Source organism: Coregonus clupeaformis, unplaced genomic scaffold (genome assembly GCF_020615455.1).
Source record: "Coregonus clupeaformis isolate EN_2021a unplaced genomic scaffold, ASM2061545v1 scaf0353, whole genome shotgun sequence".
Classification (NCBI taxonomy): domain Eukaryota; kingdom Metazoa; phylum Chordata; class Actinopteri; order Salmoniformes; family Salmonidae; genus Coregonus; species Coregonus clupeaformis.
In genome coordinates, this window is record NW_025533808.1 from 53,882 (window position 1) to 79,661 (window position 25,780).

The 25,780-nt window shown below is 44.6% G+C and overlaps 1 protein-coding gene across 1 annotated transcript in view; it reads left to right on the forward strand.

The window, feature by feature from the left end:
- Window positions 1-23,709, forward strand: part of LOC121572322 (sulfotransferase 6B1-like) — a 43,109-nt gene extending 19,400 nt beyond the window's left edge. The window contains exon 7 of the mRNA XM_045215015.1: window positions 23,082-23,709. Within this exon, the coding sequence (XP_045070950.1) occupies window positions 23,082-23,209 (128 nt within the window). The 3' untranslated portion in view covers window positions 23,210-23,709. The remainder of the gene's footprint in view (window positions 1-23,081) is intronic.
- Window positions 23,710-25,780: the final 2,071 nt, after the last annotated feature.

The following is a 25,780-nucleotide window of genomic DNA, read 5'->3' on the forward strand; positions in this document are numbered from 1 at the left end:
CTATGAGTGGCCTAAGCCGCCGCGTTCCCAATAAGAAACGTTTCACTAGAGGGTGGCTGAAGACATTGTCTCTGCCAAACCCCTCGTGACAAGCTGAAATCGCCACTGCAAACACCTTAATGGTGGCGGGCGATCGCTGCTTATCAAACATAAACTGTAGGAAAGAGAGAACACTCTCAACCTGACAGCTCATGGGGTCTACACTTTGTGTGACACACCATCGTGAAAAAACTTTCCATCTACTGGCATACATCCTGGAAGTGGAACTGGCACGTGAACCCTGTATGGTCCTGATCACTGCATCAGATAACCCACGGCGCTTCAGCCTGTCCCTCTCAGGAGCCAAGCCTTCAGTGGTTGGCCGATTATGGGCAATTGCCCTATCGAACCCCCCGCCTGAGACAATGCATCCCGTCGATGTGGAATTGGCCAAGGTGGCGCAATCAACATCTGACTCATCTCCGCAAACCAAGGAGCCCCTGGGCGATCGGGGGCTATCAATATCACTGACAGCCATCCTGATATCACCCTGGCTAACAGTGGGAGAATGCAGGACAGCGGAGGGAATGCATATAGAAGAACTCTCCGCCACGGGTGGTGCGCAAATGCGTCTCTTCCCAGTGGCGTTTCGTCCTGTTCCCTCAGAGAGAACCATAGGGGACATTGCGCGTTCACGCGTGACGCGAATAGATCCACCTCGGCTCTCCCGAACTGTTTCCAAATTTTGAGAACAATGTCCGGATGCAGACACCACTCGTCGTCTCGAGGACCCCCTCGCGACATGAGGTCTGCTCCTACGTTCAAGTAGCCCGGAATGTGTGCTGCTCTCAATGAGCGAAGGTGCTCGTGAGCCCACAGCCACAATTCCTCTGCCGCCCGATGGAGAGCAGGAGACCTGACTCCTCCCTGGCGATTTATGTGGGCTACTTTGGTCCGGTTGTCTGACCAGACCAGCACATCGCGACCCAGAAGGGTAGACGCGAAGTGGGTCAGAACCAGTCGAACCGTTTCCAACTCCAAGAGGTTGATGTGGCGACTTGAAAGAGGCCAAACACCTCCTATCGCTTGGGTCTGACATGTCCCTCCCCATCCAGTCAGAGAGGCATCTGTGAACACTGGAATGTAGGAGGACACTTTGCCTATCGGGACTCCGTGCGTGAAATCGCGCAGGTTTCTCCAATAGTTCAGATCTGCACTGAGCGAGAGGGGAACCACCACCAACCGATGACGTTGACGCACTGGGTCTAATCTTAGTTGGGCGAACCATCGCTGCATCCTGCGCATGTGCAGGAGTCCCAGCGGAACCACAGAGTTGGCTGACGACATGAGACCCAAGAGTGACATGATCGACAGCGCCGTCACCGTGTGATTCGGACGACACTTCCTCAGGGCTAGCAACAAGGCTACCCTTCGAGGGTCCGAAATTCGAGCCCTCATCATTACAGTGTCTAGCTGTATCCCCAGGTAGACAATCTGATGACTGGGCCAGGGCGCGCTCTTTTTCCAATTCACAGCGAACCCCAGACGTGTGAGATGAATCACTGTCTGTGTCGTGTGAGTGATCGCCAGCTCTGCTGACGGGGCGAGAACCAGTAGGTCGTCTAGGTAGGCTAGTAGCCTTATTCCCTGACGACGCAACGGTTCCAATGCCGCCCCACACACTTGGACAACGTGCGAGGTGCCAGGGCGTACCCGAATAGCATCCTCGTGTATTCGTACGCCACCCCTTGAAAGGCGAATCGCAGAAACTTCCTGTGACGCGGCTGTACCGGCACATGAAAGTACGCGTCCTTCAGGTCTATGCTTGTACAAAAGTCTCCCTTCTGGACACATTCCAGCAGACGTTTTGTCGTTAGCATTCGAAAGGGCCGTTTGGTTACGCTCTCGTTGAGAATGCGTAAATCCAATATCGGCCTCATTCCCCCCATCTTTTTGGGCACCAGGATGTAGGGCGAATATAGCCCTTTGTTCCTTTGCTCCTGGGGAACTACTGTGACCGCCTCCTTCGCCAAAAGTTCCGTAATCTCTGAAACCAGAGCGGCCACTTTTTCGGGCGTTTTCATCACCGTCTACACCACTTCCCGGAATGGGGGTGAGGTCCGATGGAACTGGATGGCATAACCCATCTGCAACGTCTGTTCTAGCCAGCGTGAGAGGGTACAGCTTCGCTGCCACTGCCAGCAATGCAGAGAAAGCGGGCGAGCGCGAAGCTGTGGTACATTCAGTAGGAAGGACCTGTATTTCTCTATGGCCCTTGCCACCGCTGTTCTCCAACACAGGTGGTGGAACAGCCCAAGGTGGGCCTCCCATGAAAGGGAGAGGAAACATCAGTACTTTCTGAGAGAGAAGGAGGGGCAGAGACATTGGTTAAACCCGTAACCGTCGTATTCCTGCCCTCCGTGAACGCAGCGCGGGTCTGAACTGCACTGACCGAGGCCACAGCCTGCGACAGAGCACCATCCCCAGCGAGCGATTGCGTCATCATTCCAGAATCTGGCTGTGACTGCAATTCGCTATTAGAGCCCCTCACTACAATACTCCTAGGAGTCTGTAATATGAGGTCTCTATGAGGTAACACAAGGCGGCGCCTTGGTATCTTTTTCCCGTTCACCTCCTGTGTGTGCTCAGCTCTGCACCTTTGGTGGGCTGAGTTACACTCAGTGTGGTGAGCATTGGCACGTTCTAAGAGAGGTGGGGGCGCCGATACGTTGGTTACTTTCGTGACCGTGGTAATCGGGCCCTCCGTGACCGCAGCATGGGTCTGAATCGCACTAACAGAGACCTTAGTCTGCGATAGTGCGCCATCCCCAAATAGCGGCTGCGTCATCTTGTCAGAGTCTGACCGAGACTGCAGCCTGCTATGTGAGACACTCCGTATACATGAAGTGTTATTTATACCTACCCTAAGTGCCTGTTCAGCAACGCACCCTTGGTGGGCTGAACGGCGCTCGGAGTGGTAAGAGAGAGAGTGTGAGATATGAACGCTCTCGGACGTATTATGGAAAAGGGGCTCTTTTTTGACAAAGTCAGGTGGAGCCAACTCTTTATTACATACATCACATAAAGCAACATCATCACCCATCCCTTCAACCGAAGGGTGGGGGGGAACAGTGGCCACGTTCGATCCCGACGTGTCCTCCATCCACTCCCCCGCGTCCCGTCATGTGCGCCTCCTCTTGTGGCCTCCTTTCGGGTGCCAGGTCGGCGTTCTCACAACTTCTCTCGCCGGCTGTGTCATTGGGGCCACCGTGGCTGCTGGGGGGGCAGAGCCCGCTCTCCTGCCTCCTGTAGCCGCCGACTGGCGCCGGATACGCCGCCTCGCCGTAGACCCCTGTCTACCTTGGGCAGCGGAAGTGGACGGCCTTTGGGGTTGGGGTGCAGGGCCTAACCTCCCTGCCAGTGGCAGGTGTCTGGCCAGCTGCTTCTTCTCCTCGTACAGCCTTGAAAACCTCTTTGACGGCGACTCCAAAGAGCCCGTCGTCAGAGAGGGGGGCGTTCAAGAGTGACATCCTGTCTGCCTCTTTCATGGTCGTCAGAGACAACCAGAGGTGTCGCTCCGCGACCACCAAAGTAGCCATGGACCTCCCCGAGCAGACGGCCGAAGCCTGTGTTAGGTGCAAGACGGCGCCAGAAATTCTGGACGCTTCCTCCACCTCCTCTGGTTCCAGCTCAGTCTTACCCGTGGTTAAACGGGACAGAGCGGCTGCCAAGAGGGCAATGTTATTGGCTGCTGCTACAGCCTGGGCTCCCAAATTGAAGGACTTCTCTAACAGCTGTGCTGTGAGACGGTCCTTTTGAGATGGTAGAGTGGCCTTTTTGGAAGAGGGCCAAGGACTCGAACCCGGTACGAGATACGCCGCCATGGCTCTCTCTAACCTGGGGATTCCTCTTGCCGGGCCCTGGAACCTTCCCTCCACTCTAGTGAACGGGAGGTACGACTTAGCTGGCGAACGCGCCGCTAGAGGAGCCTCCCATGAGCCCTCGACGTACTTGGCCAAAGAGGGCATGGCTGGAGCCAATGGCTCTGCCGCTTTCCTTGGCCTGGAATAGGGGCCGCCCTCCATTAAATCTACCTCCGGTGCGGAGGGAATAGGGGGCAGCGCTATTTCCAGTCGCCTGGCAGCTCTCTCAATGAGTCCGGGAAAGTCCGACCTCAGAGAAGCTGCAGCGAAGGACAGGGCTTCTGATTTCTCAGAGCCCGTGTCGTCATCGCCATAGGAACTACAAGCCCTCTCACTAACCAAAGGAAAGGGGGGCTTGAAAGTATGAGGGACGGGGTCAGACTGTTCCATTGGAATGCCTGCCTCCTCCTCATAGTCCCCATCATCTCCAGAGACTGCGCCGTCAGATGACGCCTCTGAAGCAGAGGCTAAAATCGACAGTACATCCTCTAGAGGGATATCCTCCCTGAAGAACGCCCAGCGCTGCTTCCTCTCCTTCATAGAAAGGAGGGCGCAGGAGGCGCAGTTAGGGGGACTGCTGACGCCCTCTTTGGCATGCTGAGACCCCAAACACACGAAACATAAGTCGTGGGAGTCGCCAGCCGCCATGGAGGAGCATCTGCATTGAGCTCTGAAAAGAGCTTTTGGGGGTCGAAAATCTCCAGGTGTGCTCATTTCTGGGACGACGTCGATGATCTGGAAAATCGACGGCGTATCTCGTCCTGAGTCTTTTCTTCGTGTCTTCTTGGCTTCTCCAGTCTAGTCCAGTCGCTAAAGATAAAGGGAGGCTGATTGAGGGGAGGCATCCCCTCTTATAGGGACACATGTACTCCTATTGGCTGCAGGTGTGTGCATAATTTTGTCTCAGGCTGATGCTGCCTTAGGGCAGTGGGTAAACCAATAGGAGCAGAGCTCCCCTATGGGGCGGAGCTCCACGATATAGAACAACATGTTTAATGTTGCCTTGTTGAACTATTGACCCAGGCAGAGTTCGCCCTTCAAATTCACTTATCACACATGATTGTACAAATCAAATGTATTTGTTACATGCGCCGAATACAACCGGTGTAGACCTTACCGTGAAATGCTTACTTACAAGTCCTTAACCAACAATGCAGTTCAGGAAATAGAGTTAAGATAATATTTACTAAATAAAAAGTCACACAATAAAATAACAATAACGATGCTATATACAGGGGGTACTGGTACCGAGTCAATGTGCGGGGGTAGTTGAGGTAATTTGTACATGTTGGTAGGGGTAAAGTGACTATGCATAGATAATAAACAGCGAGTAGCAGCAGTGTTAAAAACAAAGAGGAGGGGGGGGGGGGTCAATGTAAATAGTCTGGGTGCCATTTTATTAATTGTTCAGCAGTCTTATGCTTTGGGGGTAGAAGCTGTTGGCGTTCCGGTACCGCTTGCCGTGCGGTAGCAGAAAGAACAGTCTATAACTTGGATGACTGCGAGTCTTTGACCATTTTTTGGGCCTTCCTCTGACACCACCTTGTATATACAGTGCCTTGCAAAAGTATTCATCCCCCTTTTCCTATTTTGTTGCATTACAACCTGTAATTTAAATTGTTTTTTTGCCTCATGGTGGTAAAAACACAAAGTTTAGGTAAGATCCTAAAATTGGTTAGGTCAATTGCAAGTTGCAACCAACAGGCAGAACATAATGCACAGATGCAGGTTAGTGCTGGATTTCTTAAAATACTACTAACGGGAGATTACATGCAGCAGGATGTTAAAACAAATTAGCTTGCAACCAAAAACCCACAAGAATAAAACAGCAGAACAGTTGATCTCGCGTTGTGAATATGTCAAGTGAGTTAGACAGCAGACAGCTGTCATAAAACCGTCGTGGATGTGGTGGAGGAGTCAAGCGCAGGAAGCAGAGGTTTAGTCCAACAAGACTTTTAATAGTCTCAAAAGCAAATGTATAAACCCCGACCTCGAATAACACGAAGAGGCGAGGGAACATTACGCACACGCGTAAAACACTAAACATAGAAAAATGATACGGAAAAACAAACACGTATCATATACAAGAGGCAACGGAAAAATAACAACACACAATTACCATAGAGCAAAACAAGGAACTTATAAGACACATAATCAACACTCAAACAGACACAGGTGTGACAGACAGACAAAAGCAATCAAACACAGAAACATAGAGCGGTGGCAGCTAATACTCCGGGGACGGCGAACGCCGAAGCCTGCCCGAACAAGGAGGAGGAGCAGCCTCGGCCGAAACCGTGACAGTACCCCCCCCTTGACGCGCGGCACCAGCCGCGCGCCGACCCCGGCCTAGGGGACGGCCAGGAGGACGCGGACCCGGGCGCGTGGGATGCCCATGGTGAAACTCAGTCAGGAGGGATGGATCAAGTATGTCCCCCCTGGGCACCCAGCACCGTTCCTCCGGACCGTACCCCTCCCACTCCACGAAATACTGGAGACCACTCCTCCGGCGCCTCGAGTCCAGGATGGTCCGGACCCTGTACGCCGGGGCCCCCTCGATGTCCAAAGGGGGCGGAGGGGTCTCTCCTATCTCATCTTCTTGGAGTGGGCCAGCTACCACCGGCCTGAGAAGAGACACATGGAACGAGGGGTTAATATTTTTATACTCAATTGGCAGTTGTAACCTGTAACACACCTCGTTCAATCTTCTCAGGACTTTGAAGGGCCCCACAAACCGCCGACCCAGCTTCCGGCAGGGCAGGCGGAGGGGCAGGTTTCGAGTCGAGAGCCAGACTCGATCTCCCGGTGTGTACACCGGCCCCTCGCTGCGGTGGCGATCGGCGCTCGCCTTTTGTTGACGTATGGCACGCTGCAGATGGACATGGGCAGCGACCCACGTCTCCTCCGAGCGCCGAATCCACTCGTCCACCGCAGGGGCCTCGATTTGCTAAACATGAGTGCTAAATCCTCATACTCGGGGGGAATGCGCAGTGCGGGCCCTTGGTTCGGACTCTCTACCGAGGTCACCCCTATGGAAACACCTAGACATCTCCCTACACACTGGGCAGACCACTCCATAAGAGCCCTCTGTTGCCACGCTATGGTAGGATCATGGGTACTTAACCAGGGAAGGCCCAACACCACTGGGTACGCAGGAGAGTCAATCAGATAGAACTGAATGATTTCCTCATGACCCCCCTGCGTCGTCATAGTCAGTGGTGCTGTGACATCCCTGATCAGACCCGACCCCAACGGCCGGCTGTCTAATGCGTGGACAGGGAATGGAACTTCTACCGGCCGAAGGGGAATTCCTAACCTAGCACAAAATGCTCGATCAATAAAGTTCCCAGCTGCGCCTGAATCTACTAGCGCCTTATGCTGGGAATGAGGTGCCACCTGTGGAAACCTCACAGGAATACTCATGTGACCAACAGAGAGCTCTGGGTGAGTGGGGCGCCTACTCACCTGAAATGACTCCCCAGTGCGTGGCCTGTTGTCACCTCTCCCAGGAGACCCTCCCCAGCACCTGGCCGCAGTGTGTCCTCCACGACCGCAGGTGGTGCAGTGGATGGCCCCCTCGGGTTCCCTCTCCTCCTCTCTCTAGCGCCAGCACCCCCTAGCTCCATGGGAATCGGCTCGGGGGTGCTAGAGAGGGTGGACTGGACGACCCCCACTCGGGACGTCCGCGGGTAGCCAGCAGGGTATCCAGACGGATGGAAATGTCCACCAACTGGTCAAACGACAGGTTGGTGTCCCTGCAGAGCCAGCTCCTACGAACGTCCCTCTCGTAGACTACATCGGTACTGGTCGATGAGGCCCTCTCATTCCACCCCGCATCCGCCGCTAGTGTCCGGAACTCCAGTGCGAACTCCTGTGCGCTCCTCTTCCCCCTGTCGGAGGTGGAATAGACGCTCTCCCGCCGCTTTCCCCTCAGGGGGATGATCGAAGACAGCCCTGAAGCGGCGGGAGAACTCCGCTTAGGTGATGGTAGCGGCGTCTATTCCCCTCCATTCGGCGTTGGCCCATTCCAACGCCTTGCCGGAGAGACAGGAGATGAGGGCGGAGACGTCTCGTATCCCGAGGGCGCCGGGTGTATAGTGGCAAGGTACAGTTCTACCTGCAGGAGGAATCCCTGACACCCGGCTGCAGAACCGTCATATGCCCTCGGGAGTGAGAGCCGAATGCCACTGGGTTCCGGTACTGAGAGAGGAGGACTGGCCGTTGGTGATGCGAAGTTGTAAGGGTCCTTGGCCACCTCAGAGTTCACCAATCGGCGCAGGGCGTTGGACACCTCGTCCATGACGGTCCCGAGTTGCTGGATCATGGCGTCCTGGAAATTGATCCGGTCCAGCAGGGATTCGGGTGCCGTCGCTGATCCTGCTGACTCCATAATGGTGTGTTGTTCTGTCATAAAACCGTCGTGGATGTGGTGGAGGAGTCAAGCGCAGGAAGCAGAGGTTTAGTCCAACAAGACTTTTAATAGTCTCAAAAGCAAATGTATAAACCCCGACCTCGAATAACACGAAGAGGCGAGGGAACATTACGCACACGCGTAAAACACTAAACATAGAAAAATGATACGGAAAAACAAACACGTATCATATACAAGAGGCAACGGAAAAATAACAACACACAATTACCATAGAGCAAAACAAGGAACTTATAAGACACATAATCAACACTCAAACAGACACAGGTGTGACAGACAGACAAAAGCAATCAAACACAGAAACATAGAGCGGTGGCAGCTAATACTCCGGGGACGGCGAACGCCGAAGCCTGCCCGAACAAGGAGGAGGAGCAGCCTCGGCCGAAACCGTGACAACAGCTGCGTTTAGGTTCTCTATTGCCATCCCCAATTATATTATCGACCTATCAGTAACATTGGAAATCGCAACTATTTATGGTAAGAATATAGGATTATATATTCATACAAACATTTCATCTTAAATGTCAACATGATTAGAATATGAATGTGACACATTAGAGTATACTTTGTCACTTGAAATATCTTGATTAAACTATAATTGAATGAAAACAGATTATATTAACTCAATGATTGGCTTGATGTAGTTACCAAAGGGAGATATATATAATTATTTTATTTTTATTTTTAAATAAGAAATTACAGTATTGTATTAAGACAAGTAGTTCTTCATGGATTACATGAATTGGAAATGAGAACATAAGTACACCAACATGAGCTTTCCATTCATAAAATGTGTAGAGTAAATTGCTACAGTAGATGATCTGTGGTAAACAAGGAAATACTTAAATTCCGTTGTATGCAATGATTGTCAAATAGTTAAGTCTGTGCTTAGTCTGCTCAAATAGTAGGTTTAGTTTATACCGAAGATAATACCCACCATAAATAGTCTTGAAAAATGTTGGCAGCATCCAGGACTAAAATGTAACACCAACAACAGCTTTAGGGAGCAGTAATACGGTGGCCAATAGTGGTTGCTATTGAGATTAGCAGTGTGGGTGATTTTAGCACATATTAATAGTTTAACAAGAAATCACCTTGTGTTGAGACAATGTTAGTTGCAATTGACCGGTTAACCTCTTGAATGATAATATAAAATGTAGATTTCCGCCTAAATAGACATAACCAAAAGTATTCTGGTGTTCCTAATGTTTGTTATACTCAGTGTACAGTTTAAACACATCAATACACGAAAAGCAAAACAGTCATATAAAACAAACCCATTCTTCAGTAAAAAGGCCCTCAGCTGTCTGAATTGCCCTAGAGGCACCAACTCTTCCAATTTAAGAGTTTTGGAGATTATTCCACAAGTAAGGTGCAAAAAAGCAGATTTACCTACAGTAACTCAGTGAAGATCAAAGGGATCTCCAGATTAGAACTCCCTGAGACCGGGTCTGCTAGCTTGTATGATTTCTGCCTAAATAGACATACCCAAAAGTAATTATTTTTGATAAGATGGCCAAAAACAATTAGTAATCCTACATAGTTCTAGAAAGGTCTGGATCTCACCTTTCTGGGAAACAGTTATAAATTGCTGAGGTGTACTCACCTTTGAGGAGACCAGTGTCGTATATGATGAATGGTGGCAATTATTGCTGTCAACAAAAGGAGTCGGCTCATACTGAACATTGATCATAAGGTTTATTCAGACCACAAGCTTCAGCATGAGTTTACAGACACGCGTGGTCCGGAGAGCAGTGTCGTCCAATTCTGATGTCTGCTCTGTCCTATCTTCTTCGTTCACCCCTATTTATAACCAATGCAACAAGATGGGCTCCCTCTTCTGGCCAGTTTACAATACACTTCCTGTCTATTATATGTTACATTATACTAACCATTGTCTTGTGATACTAACATAACCAACATTCCATTTCGTCATGAAAAACATTTAACAAAGGCATAATCTTCAGATACTATATTCCCCCCTTTCGAGACGAACTAAACGTCTCGAAACCAAACAGAATAGGATTATGACTAGTAACAACTTATCTTATTGAGTATCTTTAACCTTAAACCAAAACATTCTCCTCTAGAGTGTAAATACATTTCTTATGAAATATGAATAACTGTTGATGAAGTGTGAACACATTACTATGAATTATGAATAAATCTTTATGGAGTGTAAGAGCGAAAAACTGTCCGGCAGCCATAATCCATCCATCAATCAAGACAGTAAAATTCTCTCACGGTCCCTCTGCCCCAGGCAACCACCGCGGTACTCCAGATAAACTCACAAATCATGTAAAGACATTTGAAACTATGATGCCATTAAATACACATGTTTCCCCTGCAAACAAAATCCTATCCAGAAACATCCACTCTCAAGCTGGTCAACCCATAGAACTTGAAAGGGACTCTCTCCCTTCCTAGACCTTCTGTCCCTAAACCCCATCGAAATAAACAAAAGCATCTAAGATCCTCATCTGCATTCAATAACATCAAACATCATTCTACTAAAATCAATACCTAAGAATATGACACAATTATGTATTACACATGTCTATATTTCATTGCCAACACTGGAATGTAGTCCACTACACTTCATCTCCCTGTAGTGTCCTCTTCCAATGAACTTGTTGATGATGGAATCAGCCACACCCTCCTTGTTTCATCTCCTCCAGTCATATTCTCCCTTCATATTGTCTTTGTTTGAGTATTCCAATCTCCACATGTTCTCCCAAATGCTTCTGGAATGACAAGAAAATAAAGGACCAAACAGTATCTTTTGCAAAACAACATTTTCAAATTAAACCTCAACATCAATTTAAGAATATAAAAATGACCTATAAATGATGTATGAATCACATTAACCTATCCCCCCCTTGATTCATAAATCATACCAACATCACCCTACTATTGAAAAAAATTCGAAAAATAATCAACTCATCCCAAATGTTACACCATACCATGAATGAAGTCCCCCCTTCTCCCTTAGACTTACCCTTCAATGATAGGCTTGAAGACTATGACATGTAGCCATGTCTCTTTTCACCCCATTTTCAACCCTAGCTTCAGATTTCTGTGTTGGTACCACTCCTCTTTTAATGGTAAAAACCTCATATGGAAGCTTAAACGTTGACCTGTAACAACATCCTATCCCCATAGGGTAAGAATATACTCTATCATCACAAACCCACCAAATATCTCTAAAATTCCCATAGTCACATTGTCAGTCAAAAGCTAATCTTTTAACCATCAAAGTCCTGCTCTTCTTACTACCTGATATATAAAAAGTAACCTATTATTTGTCATTACTACCCTTAAGGTCATACTTATCCACGGTTATCCTATACTCCTCACACTCTGATATTCCCATAAACATACCCCTTACCTCATATGTTTTATTAAAACAACAACTTTTATCTTCACTGATTCACCTGAATACTTCAGGGTTCCGTTGTTACCTGATTTTCTTTCCCATTTAACAATTCCCATAGGGTAATCCCTTTACCCAAGAACACTTAAACCCTACTGTTCTGACAACTACATTATTTTATCGGTCAATGACTGTTGCCGATACCACAGTTATGACAAAGCATAACCCTGACCCAGACCCGCTAGAGGCTGCGCAACCGTCCAACACGTCTTGGGCTGGCATCCCCAACAGACATCAACCCTCAAGATTCCTCACTGATTCTTACAGAATGAGTTAATCTATCTCTAATTTTCACAACAGAGGAACGAGCAGCACTGATCAGATGCCCCCCCCCTCTGTCATCAAAATCAAAAGACCCCATCCTGCAGCTTCCATGATGAATCTCTCTTCTCCATTTCAGATTAATCTATATTGCTCTCTACTACTATCTGCTCTACTTTTTTAACCCTATTCGTAGTAACCTAAACCCCTGAGTCTCTCTTGCTGCCTCCTTTAATTTCAGAAAAGTTGTTGTCATCCTTCCTACATTTGCTATTACCATCGTATCATTAATCCCTTCCCAAAGTTACCATTAACGTTGTTGATTTAGTTGATGAATTAAAACCCTTAATTCCCTCTAGTGGGAAACTACCAACATCCTATTCGATTATTCCCTGTTGGAGTGACTACTGTAATAAACTTATCCTTAACTCCCTCTGTGACTGTGGAAAGTTTTACAGACTTCAAATCTTCCATTATAAGCATCACCTTACAAATTACATAGCCCTTTAACCAATACTTCTTAACCGGAACAAATTTCTATGCTTTCACCAGATAAGTACACATATTCTCCCTGATCTTTATCTGTAACCTTACGCAAAATAAGTGAACAGTCACTCCTAACCCTCTTCTAAACTATACCTCCTTTTACTCCTGGTCCTGATAACAACACTTATTCTCCATAATTATCTCTCCCTCTCTCTCTCTGTGAAAGAAACGTCATCATCCTAAATGGCATATTATAATTATTATTCTCCTAACCCTCATAACAGTATTTTCCCCCTATAATTGATGCTGGACCCTTAATCAAATGCGCTATATTTATGGCTTTAATAACTATCAATGTTGAAAGAGTTAAATTACTTCTACCTGTTGTTTTAATAGACTCACGTGTTGATGTCATTATTGTTACTACCCTAAGCTCTGAACTCTTTCTTTGTACTTCCATCAATCACCACTAGTGTCACTTTTTCCCCCTTTCAGTTCTACCTCTAAACTTTAAACCTTTTGATTATCACAAAAGGTACCCACAATTACCTTGATCTTCCTATTCTAAAGTGTCATTCACCATTGTTCTCTCTCTTACTACTAACTTCAAACTTAGCTTACTGTCTCAGAGTTCCTTCACCCCTAGTTCTCCTAACTTATTTTAATCTAATCTTTTCTCTCATAACATTTAAAACCTTTTCCCACTGATTTATTGACAAAATTCCTTCCCCACCAATTTTTAGAATACGTGATTGGGAATTCCCCACCTGCTCCTGACTCCTTTACACAGACTTGGCAAAACCGACTAAACACCTTTTAGCCTAACCTCAAATCTCTTAGTGTAAGAATGTAACCCAAAATAACAGTCACTCTATTAAGTTTATTTTCCCAGACAGATTGTCTAACAGGTAATCTAATACATTATCATCCTTCCTATGATATTATCTTTTAAGCAAATGATTCCCAAAAAACCCTACTTCTTAAAATATTCTACCAGACAGTCAGTCGTCTAGTGTGCCTCTGATTGAACACTTCAATTTACACCATGCATCTCTTCCCACAATGTCATTGGTATATTGTCTCTTTTAATTCCTATTTGACTTCTATAGCAGAGCTCAATTGATTCCTTAAGAGTAATTAAACTGTTTTACAACTTCCAATCCCTATCCTAACCTAATTAGTTTATTTTACAGAGTGATATGTTTAACCTCTTTAGACTGAACCCAGATAAGTTTTTCCCCTATTCACTATCACTTCTAATGGCCGGTTGTTTCAACTGTTAGCTATTTTCTCTTCTCCTCTAATCGAGGCTCTCAGCAATGCACCCCCCTTCCGGATCTCCTCTAGACACTAACAGGTGATCTTGAATTGCCCCTGTATCTTCCTTAAAAATGTTCTCTGTTCTTCCTCCTAACTTGTTGCATGAACAGGTAAAGTACCCAATCTGTCCATAATTATACCAGTCTTCTGAAAGTTGCTGAAAGTGTAGCTGAAATATTCCTCCTTCTTCTTTGTTCTTCTCCCTCTCCAATTCTGTGTCTGTCCAGAAACTGGCGGTCGATATGAAACATCTGGTCCCCCCTTGGCTGGTACAATTGCCTTTGATATTGTTCAGTTGAAGCTGTAACAGTGATTGTTGATTTGGTTCACCCTGATTCTTCATCACACAAGCTTCTCCACCCGTTGTATGATTGAGTTTTCAGAGTTTCTTCTTCTCCAATTCTTGGGATCCTCTCAGCATTTTCTTAGTCCTGTTCCTTCTCGTCGTTGACATATCAGTATTCTTCAACCTTAGTTCTAAGTTCTGTCCTCGAAATATCATCTTCCATCATCTTCTTACTTTTCTTCTGTGCCAGTCCTTGTAGGACAAACTCCTCTTGAAAATAAAGCACCTTTAATCTCCAAATCTTCATCGCTTTCTTCATCTTCAACTTCCATCAGAGATCAAATCTCGTGTACCCTTCTTTCCTCTCTTGCCACTTCCTTCTGATCACAGAGTCATATCCACCCATGCATGACCTCTCATCAATCACTCATCTTCATCATCCTCTTCTCCTTAAGTTCCCAGACATCCCGGTTTTCCTTCCTTCTGGAGTTTTGAATTCATCTTCATCGTCGTTTCTGCTCGTATTCGTCTTCATCTCTGATGCCATAATCACCCTGCTGGATGATGTCTTTCTGCTGAATCCATATGTGAGAAAGGTGTACTAACTTCTGCCATTAGTCTCTCCTAACACTACTCTAACCCTACTTTGATTAAAAAATGACTATTTTAATCAATTTTCCCCTATATCAAGCCCTTTATATTCCTTTATTGTGACCTATGTTATTTTTAGACTGTATAGCCTATGGCTATGACTTCCCCCTTAAATTATTAATATAACCCTAAGAACCCCCCAAAAAAATCAAATTAAATAAAATATGAATATTAAAAAATTCAATTAAATACCTTATTCAAAAACCATTTTAATTAAAAATAAAAAACCAATTAAAACCTCAATCAAAAATTATGAATAATTTAAAACAATTCTTTTATTCCTATATTCTATGTCACCAATTTATCAATTAGTGGTGGCTATATTACCACAACCCATCAACTGCAAGTAAATGCAAGTTAGTCATCTTCAGACTAAAATACCCATAAACAAAGCCTTTAACCCCTTGCTCTATAACCCCTAATTATCATAAATTTACAGAAGAATCCTCAATCCATCCTGGATTCCCAACACATCTGTAATCAAACCCCAGTGATACACAGAGCCACCAAAATACAACTTTTAATGAAATAGTATTTGCCAAGCCGATGTAAAATTGTCATAACATCACATATCTTGTTAGGATGATTTTGTGCACTAGCCTGATCTGATCCTCTCGTCTGACTCTGCCTCGTCACACCTTGTCACGTGACGCACGTCAGTCACACGTTAACCCCTCCTCTCTCCTGTCGTATCGTATCGCTCCACTCATATGACAGGAAAAAACAGAGACACAGAATCACATTTTAGTAGTTAATGCCATCACTGAGTATTTCCAACCATTCAATATTCATTCGTTCTACATTATTCACTCTAAGACTAAACTCAAAACTAAATAGCTCGCCCAAAAACCTTGATTTTAATCCGTCATTTAATTATTTAATTCACTCTATTATAATCCGTTACCATATATTTAATTTATAAATTCAATAGGTCCCCAAACAAGTTTCATCTTAACCCACCACCGTGTAAACTAGAATCATCGTGTTAAAATTTCTCCTTGTGCCTATTTGTTCCGTCGTCTGTGTTCCTCTGTCTCCCCCTGCAGTTTAACCCATGTGTTGTTTTGCAGAATCCCACGCATGCGCAAATATCATTTTAACCTCATGCTTGAGTTGCAGCATCCCCTCGTGGTGTCGTTTAGTGCCGTAAAACAAAACGTTCCCTAATCTCGTGCCATAAACTCCCCTTTCTATAGTGTAGTGTCGCAAAATTAAACGCATGCGCACAACCATTCAAAAATACCTTTTCACCGTGGAAGAAAGATTCTCTCTTCTCTCTCCCCAAACAGAATAATACCAGTCCAGCTGTAATTCCCATTTCCCCCTTATAGTCAAACAACATTTAACAGCGCTCACAAAACATACAACCTGACTTACAGACAGTGACAAGTTTAAGAGACTTTAATCCATCGCAATGGAATCTCTAAGGATATCCGTTAGCATGTAGCACGCAACACAATTAGCCTGTAGCATTAGCCTTTAGCTTAGCCTAAGGTACACCGTGGCACAAAACACAATTAGCCGTTAGCCTTAAGCATTAACATCAGCATTTAGCCACGATGTACCACGTGGCCTGAAACAACCCAGTCTTAGCTTCAGCCTCTAGCCAACTGCGGCCTACTAGCTATACAAATGAACACCCCGCACCGTGGCCCAATCATTGTCCATGATTATCAATAATATCTCCTTCTAACTTTGTGTTGCCGTAAGTTCTGGATAATCATAGAGAGGTTACCCCAAGCATTATAGTTCGTCAACCATACGATGAGTATATAACATACATATAATTCGTCCAGCTTAATAATCCCCAGAATTAACCCTACACCACATAACGCGTTGCAAGGATTTTATGGCCCATTCCTAAAGAATCGCCTCGATTCGAGGGCTTTTCCAGATCCCCCGGTGCCCTAATTATGCAGACATCTCCCAACATTATTCTCTACCAATCCATTTGTACAATCCATTGTTGTAAACAGCGTTTACACATCAACCAAATTTAAAATATTTTCGTTCAGACTCCCAGTTAACAGCCATAACGCCACCCGAAACACGGTCATAAGGGTACACTCCTCCAGTGTACATAAGCAGTAACAAAACCAACAACTTAGCTGTGTCTAGTCGGGTCATGACTCCAGACCAAAGTCAGCTTGAGTTAGCTTGTCGACTCCAAATGCAGCAAAGAAGGATTGCATCATCCCTCCTGGCAAGCTCGCCATTCTGTCGTATATGATGAATGGTGGCAATTATTGCTGTCAACAAAAGGAGTCGGCTCATACTGAACATTGATCATAAGGTTTATTCAGACCACAAGCTTCAGCATGAGTTTACAGACACGCGTGGTCCGGAGAGCAGTGTCGTCCAATTCTGATGTCTGCTCTGTCCTATCTTCTTCGTTCACCCCTATTTATAACCAATGCAACAAGATGGGCTCCCTCTTCTGGCCAGTTTACAATACACTTCCTGTCTATTATATGTTACATTATACTAACCATTGTCTTGTGATACTAACATAACCAACATTCCATTTCGTCATGAAAAACATTTAACAAAGGCATAATCTTCAGATACTATACCAGCTCAAGTACATAGTGCAAATATTATGAAAATATAAAAAATCATATTATTTTTTCCTATTCAAGAAAAGTTGGACCCGTTCCAAATGGACCTGTGGCTTTCCTACCCGGACCCGATAAATATGTTTTTTAAATATAGAGACCCATTCTGAACGGACCCGAGGACAACCAGAGCCATAGATTATTTATCATCCCTCCTGATTACATGGTACCTGTCTTGACTGCATCAAATAGAGTAAAGAAGCTAGCTATTTAAGCTAGTTAGCTAGGTAGGCTACATTTTAAGGCGCTTTCTTCCTGTCCTTCTAAAATTAGCTAAAAATAACAACAACAGCATTCAAATTAGTAAGTAGCAGCCTGTCCTTCTCATTGAACTTTTAATTCCGTCATTTAAATTCCATCTTTCACTAGATATCTCCTAACTTGCTTGCTACACACGGAGGCTCTTTGACTGTAGTGCTGCTTTGATGACTTGTGATTGGCCAACAACAACAACAAGCTACATGAGCCATTCTCGTGAAAAGCAAGAGCAGCAGCATAAATTATACAATTCTCTCTCTCTCTACTGCAGCAGTTGCATTCGGGTCCTTACGGGCAAATCAGTTATACTTACACATTCACGAGATACAGTGGGGAAAAAAAGTATTTAGTCAGCCACCAATTGTGCAAGTTCTCCCACTTAAAAATATGAGAGAGGCCTGTAATTTTCATCATAGGTACACGTCAACTATGACAGACAAATTGAGAAAAAAAATTCCAGAAAATCACATTGTAGGATTTTTAATGAATTTATTTGCAAATTATGGTGGAAAAAAACTATTTGGTCACCTACAAACAAGTAAGATTTCTGGCTCTCACAGACCTGTAACTTCTTCTTTAAGAGGCTCCTCTGTCCTCCACTCGTTACCTGTATTAATGGCACCTGTTTGAACTTGTTATCAGTATAAAAGACACCTGTCCACAACCTCAAACAGTCACACTCCAAACTCCACTATGGCCAAGACCAAAGAGCTGTCAAAGGACACCAGAAACAAAATTGTAGACCTGACCAGGCTGGGAAGACTGAATCTGCAATAGGTAAGCAGCTTGGTTTGAAGAAATCAACTGTGGGAGCAATTATTAGGAAATGGAAGACATACAAGACCACTGATAATCTCCCTCGATCTGGGGCTCCATGCAAGATCTCACCCCGTGGGGTCAAAATTATCAAAAGAATGGTGAGCAAAAATCCCAGAACCACACGGGGGGACCTAGTGAATGACCTGCAGAGAGCTGGGACCAAAGTAACAAAGCCTACCATCAATAACACACTACGCCGCCAGGGACTCAAATCCTGCAGTGCCAGACGTGTCCCCCTGCTTAAGCCAGTACATGTCCAGGCCCGTCTGAAGTTTGCTAGAGTGCATTTGGATGATCCAGAAGAGGATTGGGAGAATGTCAGATTAAACCAAAATAGAACTTTTTGGTAAAAACTCAACTCGTCGTGTTTGGAGGACAAAGAATGCTGAGTTGCATCCAAAGAACACCATACCTACTGTGAAGCATGGGGGTGGAAACATCATGCTTTGGGGCTGTTTTTCTGCAAAGGGACCAGGACGACTGATCCGTGTAAAGGAAAGAATGAATGGGGCCATGTATTGTGAGATTTTGAGTGAAAACCTCCTTCCATCAGCAAGGGCATTGAAGATGAAACGTGGCTGGGTCTTTCAGCATGACAATGATCCCAAACACACCGCCCGGGCAACGAAGGAGTGGCTTCGTAAGAAGCATTTCAAGGTCCTGGAGTGGCCTAGCCAGTCTCCAGATCTCAACCCCATAGAAAATCTTTGGAGGGAGTTGAAAGTCCGTGTTGCCCAGCGACAGCCCCAAAACATCACTGCTCTAGAGGAGATCTGCATGGAGGAATGGGCCAAAATACCAGCAACAGTGTGTGAAAACCTTGTGAAGACTTACAGAAAACGTTTGACCTGTGTCATTGCCAACAAAGGGTATATAACAAAGTATTGAGAAACTTTTGTTATTGACTAAATACTTATTTTCCACCATAATTTGCAAATAAATTCATAAAAAATCCTACAATGTGATTTTCTGGATTTTCTTTTCTCAATTTGTCTGTCATAGTTGACCTGTACCTATGATGAAATTACAGGCCTCTCTCATATTTTTAAGTGGGAGAACTTGCACAATTGGTGGCTGACTAAATACTTTTTTCCCCCACTGTACGTGACAATAATATCAGATCTGACCCAGAATTCAGAATTATGCCAGAATTTTGGACCGGGATAGAATAGTCATTCATTCAGGGGCATATTTTAATTTCACTGTGCACCCCTCTACGTGCGTGTAACATCTGATTCTGCATCAAAAGTGTGTGTGTCTCCTGTGTGCATTCGAAACTCATCTGATGTTTTATGCAGACAATCTCCCGTTTCTCTGTGCACCCGTATCGTTGCAATATGTCCAGTATCGCTATCAGCAACAGTTGAAATTACACTTTTGCCATCAATATCTTTACGGGAAGCAGTTAGTTCAATGTGATAACATAATATAAACAAATATATATATTTAAGGGTATAAAAATATCTGATATCATTTGTTTTTAGTAATCAGATAATATAACATTGGCCAGTTTATTAGGTACACCAACCACCCTGTTCACAAATGGATCGCTTCTACAGACAGTGAGTCATGTGGCTGTGGCTTGCTATTTAAAGCAGGCAGACAGCCATCAAGGCATTCAGTTACTGTTCAATTTAATGTTAGAATGGGCAAAACAAGTGACCTAAACGACTTTGAGCGTGGTATGATCGTGGTATGCGTGGTGCGCCGGATCCAGTATCTCAGAAATGGCCGCCCTCCTAGGCTTTTCATGCACGACAGTGTCTAAGGTTTACAGGGCAGTCCTGTGGGCGAAAGCTCGTTGATAAGAGAGGTCGAAGGAGAATGGCAAGAATCGTGCAAGCTAACAGGCGGGCCACAAACAGACAAATAACGGAGTAGTACAACAGTGGTGTGCAGAATGGCATCTGATAACGCACAACTCGTCGATCCTTGTCACGGATGGGCTATTGCAGCAGACGACCACACCGGGTTCCACTCCTGTCAGCTAAAAACAAGAAGAAGTGGCTCCAGTGGGCACGTGATTACTAAGTCTGGACAACTGAGGAGAGGAAAAACATCGCCTAGAACATGACTTACTTGAGTGGCCAATAGAGCATCTTTGGGATGAGATGGAATGGGCTGTTCACAGCATGAATGTACCCCCGTCCAATCCGCAGCAACTGTATGATGCCATAGCGTCAGCATGGACCAACATCCCTGTGGAAAGTTTCCGACACCTTGTAGACTACCCCGAAGAATTCAGGCTGTTCTGGAGGCAAAGGGCAGTCCAACCCGGTACTAGATGGTGTACCTAATAAACTGGCCGGTGAGTGTACACTACATGGTCAAAAGTATGTGGACATTTGCTCTTCGAACATCTCATTCCAAAATCATGGGCAATAATATGGAGTTGGTCCCCTCTTTGTTGCTATAACAGCCTCCACTCTTCTGGGAAGGCTTTCCGCTAGATTTTGGAACATTGCTGCGGGGACTTGCTACCATTCAGCCACGAGCATTAGTGAGGTCAGGCACTGATGTTGGGCGATTAGGCCTGGCTCGCAGTCGGCGTTCCAATTCATCCCAAAGGTGTTCGATGAGGTTGAGGTCAGGGCTGCAGGCCAGTCAAGTTCTTCCACACCAATCTCGACAAACCATTTCTGTATGGACCTCACTTTGTGAACAGGGGCATTGTCATGCTGAAACAGGAAAGGGCCTTCCCCAAACTGTTGCCACAAAGTTGGAAGCACAGAATCGTCTAGAATGTCATTGTATGCTGTAGCGTTAAGATTACCCTTCACTGGAACTAAGGGGCCTAGCCCGAACCATGAAAAACAGCCCCAGACCATTATTCCTCCTACAAACTTTACAGTTGGCACTATTCATTCGGGCAGGTAGCGTTCCCCTGGCATCCACAAAACCCAGATTTGTCCGTTGGACTACCAGATGGTGAAGCGTGATTCATCACTCCAGAGGACACGCGTCCACTGCTCCAGAGTCCAATGGCGGCGAGCTTTACACCACTCCAGCCGACGCTTGGCATGGCGCATGGTGATTTTAAGATTGTGTGCGGCTGCACGGCCATGGAAACCCATTTCATGAAGCTCCCGACTAACAGTTTTTGTGCCGACGTTGCTTCCAGAGGCAGTTTGGAACTCGGTAGTGAGTGTTGCAACCGAGTACAGACCATTTATACGTGCTTCAGCACTCGGCGGTCCCGTTCTGTGAGCTTATGTGGTCTACCACTTCGCCGCTGAGCCGTTGTTGCTCCTAGACGTTTCCACGTCACAATAACAGCACTTACAGTTGACCAGGGCAGCTCTGGCAGGGCAGAAATTTGACGAACTCACTTGTTGGAAAGGTGGCATCCTATGACGGTGCCACGTTGAAAGTCACTGAGCTCTTCAGTACGGGCCATTCTACTGCCAAGGTTTGTCTGGAGATTGTATGTCTGTGTGCTCGATTTTATACACCTGTCAGCAACATTTGTGACTGAAATAGCCAAATCCACTAATTTGAAGGGGTGTCCACATACTTTTGCATGGGCTGCGTCTCAATCAACTACATCCGCCTTCAGCATCTGTGGTGGAAGGTGGCCGAGCTACAGTGGTGTTTGTCAGACGATGAGACATCCCGAAAATCGATCTTCTCACAACAACTTCTGAAACGTCTGAACAGTTTGGCCTACAAAACTAATATGACCACTCTATGGAAAGATGAGATTCTCACGAACATGATGGTGTTCTCCGTTTGCTCTACGACCCCTACAAGTGTCACGGGACTCGTCTGAAGGTAACTGGTACGGAAAAAAATTAATGGAAGTATGGAGGTAGTTTTGTGCCAACAATATATATATATATATATTGCCCATACTCCATGGTTGGTGGAGAAAGTAATTAAGTACTTAGGATCTTCAAATACAATCTAGGCTGCTCTAAAATGTAAAATAATTTAACACAATTTAGGCCTATTCTACCACGTGCCTCACATTGGGGAGTAAGCTATACATTTGGTCAAATATAAACTCTTAAAAAATATGCAATATCGTTACATAATTCCCATTCCACAATTACATAAGTATCTTAACAAAGCACATTAGCCAACATTTCCATTGGCCTATAGGCTGACTGTTTTACATGATGATTCAGATTTTTTATTTTTGAAATACTTCAGACAAGCACTTTCCCACCGCTAAAGCCTACCTTAAATATAGCTTTTACAACCTGAGAATGCAGGTTCATAGCATCTAGATTTCAACCCTGAGATTATTTCTGTTGTCCACCAGAGGTGACTTTTGGGGAGTTGGTGTGACTTCCAAGGTGTGTAAAATCTGGAAAACCTGTTTCTGGAGATGCGCGCACATGACTCAAAATGGGTATACTGAATTTTGGGAAGTGCATGATCAAATGTGCAAACAACGTGCTCTGCACAGTGAAATGAGAATATGCCCCACACGGATTTAAAATGAATTGAAATTTGTAGTACAACTGTGGGTGTAATTCCTGCACAAGTCACATTGAATTTGTGTGTTATATTGGAAGAAAGTCTGCCAAATGATAGTATTATTTAAAAAGATTTGTTTAATTGTATACAGTAGTATGATCTTCGCCTTTTGATTTTTCCCTCTTGCTTTTCTACCTAGGTGAAGTTGGAGATTGGAAGAACCATCTAAGTGAAGCCCAAAGTAATCAGATGGACGAGGAGTTTGAGAAGTACCTGGCTCACACTAAACTGGGGGCCAAGTTAAAATATGATATTTACTGCAAGTAGGGAGTTGAAAATTCCAGATCCAATGCAGAATTAGCATATTCAGAAGATTGAAATCGCAAAATGTTGCTCATGTCTACAGTAGGCCTAAACCTTCTGTAAGAATATTCAAAGATAAATATACAACGCAGAGAACTAAAGATCAATGCAACTAGTTGTTTTTCTGTAATAGAGAACTAGAGATCAATGGAACTAGTTGTTTTTCAGTTCAACATCTGTGTAGGGGTTCCAGCTCGGACTCAAAACTACGTGGGACAAGTTCTCATTGGTCCAAACAATCTATACATTGAAGCCTGAAACGGGATACTTTGTATTTGGCCATTGGCCCAATTTTACAGCAATGAATTCTAATTGGTCAACCACAGGCTAGGTTTTGGTATAAACTACATCCTGTCTCTTTGTTCAGTGGAGAAACAACGAGAACAGGGAAGAATGAACATCCACTTTCCAGCATAACAACTATGATTTGTTCTCTTTGAATAAATATATTTTTCTCCCCCTGATTTGTTTTGGGGTCTGTGTTGTCGAAGAATAACATCAACTGCTAACACTTATTTTGTATTATACTGTTGCAAAATATGACTTAGTAGTCATACAGTATAACCAACCATAACTACTTCATAGAAGTAGTGTGTACACGCACAACTGGTTCAAATTTTCCAGCAGCATTTGCAGTGTTTTTCTTCTATTTTTACCAGAATATGAATAATACATTGATATGATCAATTTCATAGTTCAAGTTAGTTTTGCAATTAAACATAATTTAATTTTGTTGGGTGTTACAGAAAGTATGTCTGTCTCCATAAATGTTGATTTAGTTTGTTTGACGTCAGACTGTAATAACCCATGGAACTGTAGCTATGCAATGGATGAAGCAAGGGAGTGGCTTTATAGATTGTTGCTTTATTCTTAACCGGAGAATGTTGTTAATGCAACTGCACTCAGAACATGTGTGGGCTGCATCCCAATACTCTTAACAATGATTAGCAATGTTGTAGACTGATGCTGAAATTGATTCTGAAGTAAAATAAACTTTACTCTACAAAAGTATGCTCAACTACCGTGGTTTTCCGTGCAATAAGAGCAAAATATGGGAAGTAGCCTATAAACTGATAATAGCGCAAAAGTGTTATAACGTTTGAACGTTTGTGTGTGTTGCTCAAAACAAATTCTGGGATTGGTTATTATGGTGCATTCAATGTGTAGTGTAGTGGTTTTGATGCATATTCGCTTTTTTGATTGAGTTTGACCCACCAATATTTCCATTAAAAATATGGCATAGATATATTAATTAGTTCACATCATAGAAAAACCTCTAAAAACGTTTTGCAACAGAAAAGAAAGCAGGCATTTCTTATTGGACAAGTTGACATAGTACTTCCCCCAATTTCAGCCCGTGTGCCCAGTGGCGACCCGTCATTCAGGGCAGGTGGGGCAGAGCCCCACATTTTTAGCAACAAAGAACAAAACAAAAAATGTTTTTTTTTTGTGGGGGGGGCTTGCCTGTTTTGCATGTTATTTTGGCATTAATACGTGTCACATATCAGTTTGCAAACAATGTAAAATATATATATATCATTGAGTTAATAAAGCTGTGTACAAACATGGTCTCTTTTTTGTGTTCTTGAGTAAGGCAGCTCCAAAATGCAAGTGTTTCAGCCTAGCTCAGTGCTTTCTGTGGTGGTGGAGCAAGCCAGCAGAAAATAGGAGCGTTGCGCCGTGATTGGCTCAGTGTTCTGTCACTCATGGGGACACTACGTCACCGCCAAGTCTAAATCCTTAGTAAGGGTAGGCGTCAAAAATTAAAGCCCTTTGGGTCATGCCATAGAGTTACATTAGAAGTGCCCTTCCAAGAAGGCTCAAGGTCATAGGCCACAGATAAAAATACATCAAATCAAGTTATATGTGCTTTGATTGGACTGATCATGTCAACATCTTACTTTCAAAATCTTAACTAGCAGTCATCATCATGAACCAAGTCGACAATCTACTGGCAAATCCTTTTTAATCCTTGTCATATGAAGAGAAATAATGAAGAGCAATGATAGATAAAACTTATCGGTGCTCATCGGCCATTGGACATAAACATTACACAACAAGTTGGAAATCGCAAATTCAACAATGAGTGGTTTGGAAGGAATCGGTGACAGTGGCTAACTGCAAGCATTGCAACTGGGAAGTCGGGAATAAACGAGCTCAGACTGGAAAAATACGCTTTGAACAGTCATCCAACTCGGAATTGTAAATCCGGCCTCTTTCTCGTTCTTTGATGACAAAATTTGGCCACGAAGGACCGCAGCGCCACCTTCCTATTCAAGTGAGCACATCACAACAAGGTGAGTCCAAAAATGTCTTATATGCTGCTGCATAAATGATGCAATATGCCAGGGAGATATGTATACTGTAGCTAAGAAAGTATGTTGTGTAGTAAGCTGTTAGTAGCCCATGTGCCTGACCCTAATAATTTGGTCAATTTTCACCTCTTAATTTCGCCTACTGTTCTGACTCGGTGGTGCACATGTAGCCTATAACCTGTTTCTGACAAATGTAATCATCGAATATTGTAAGAGCTTT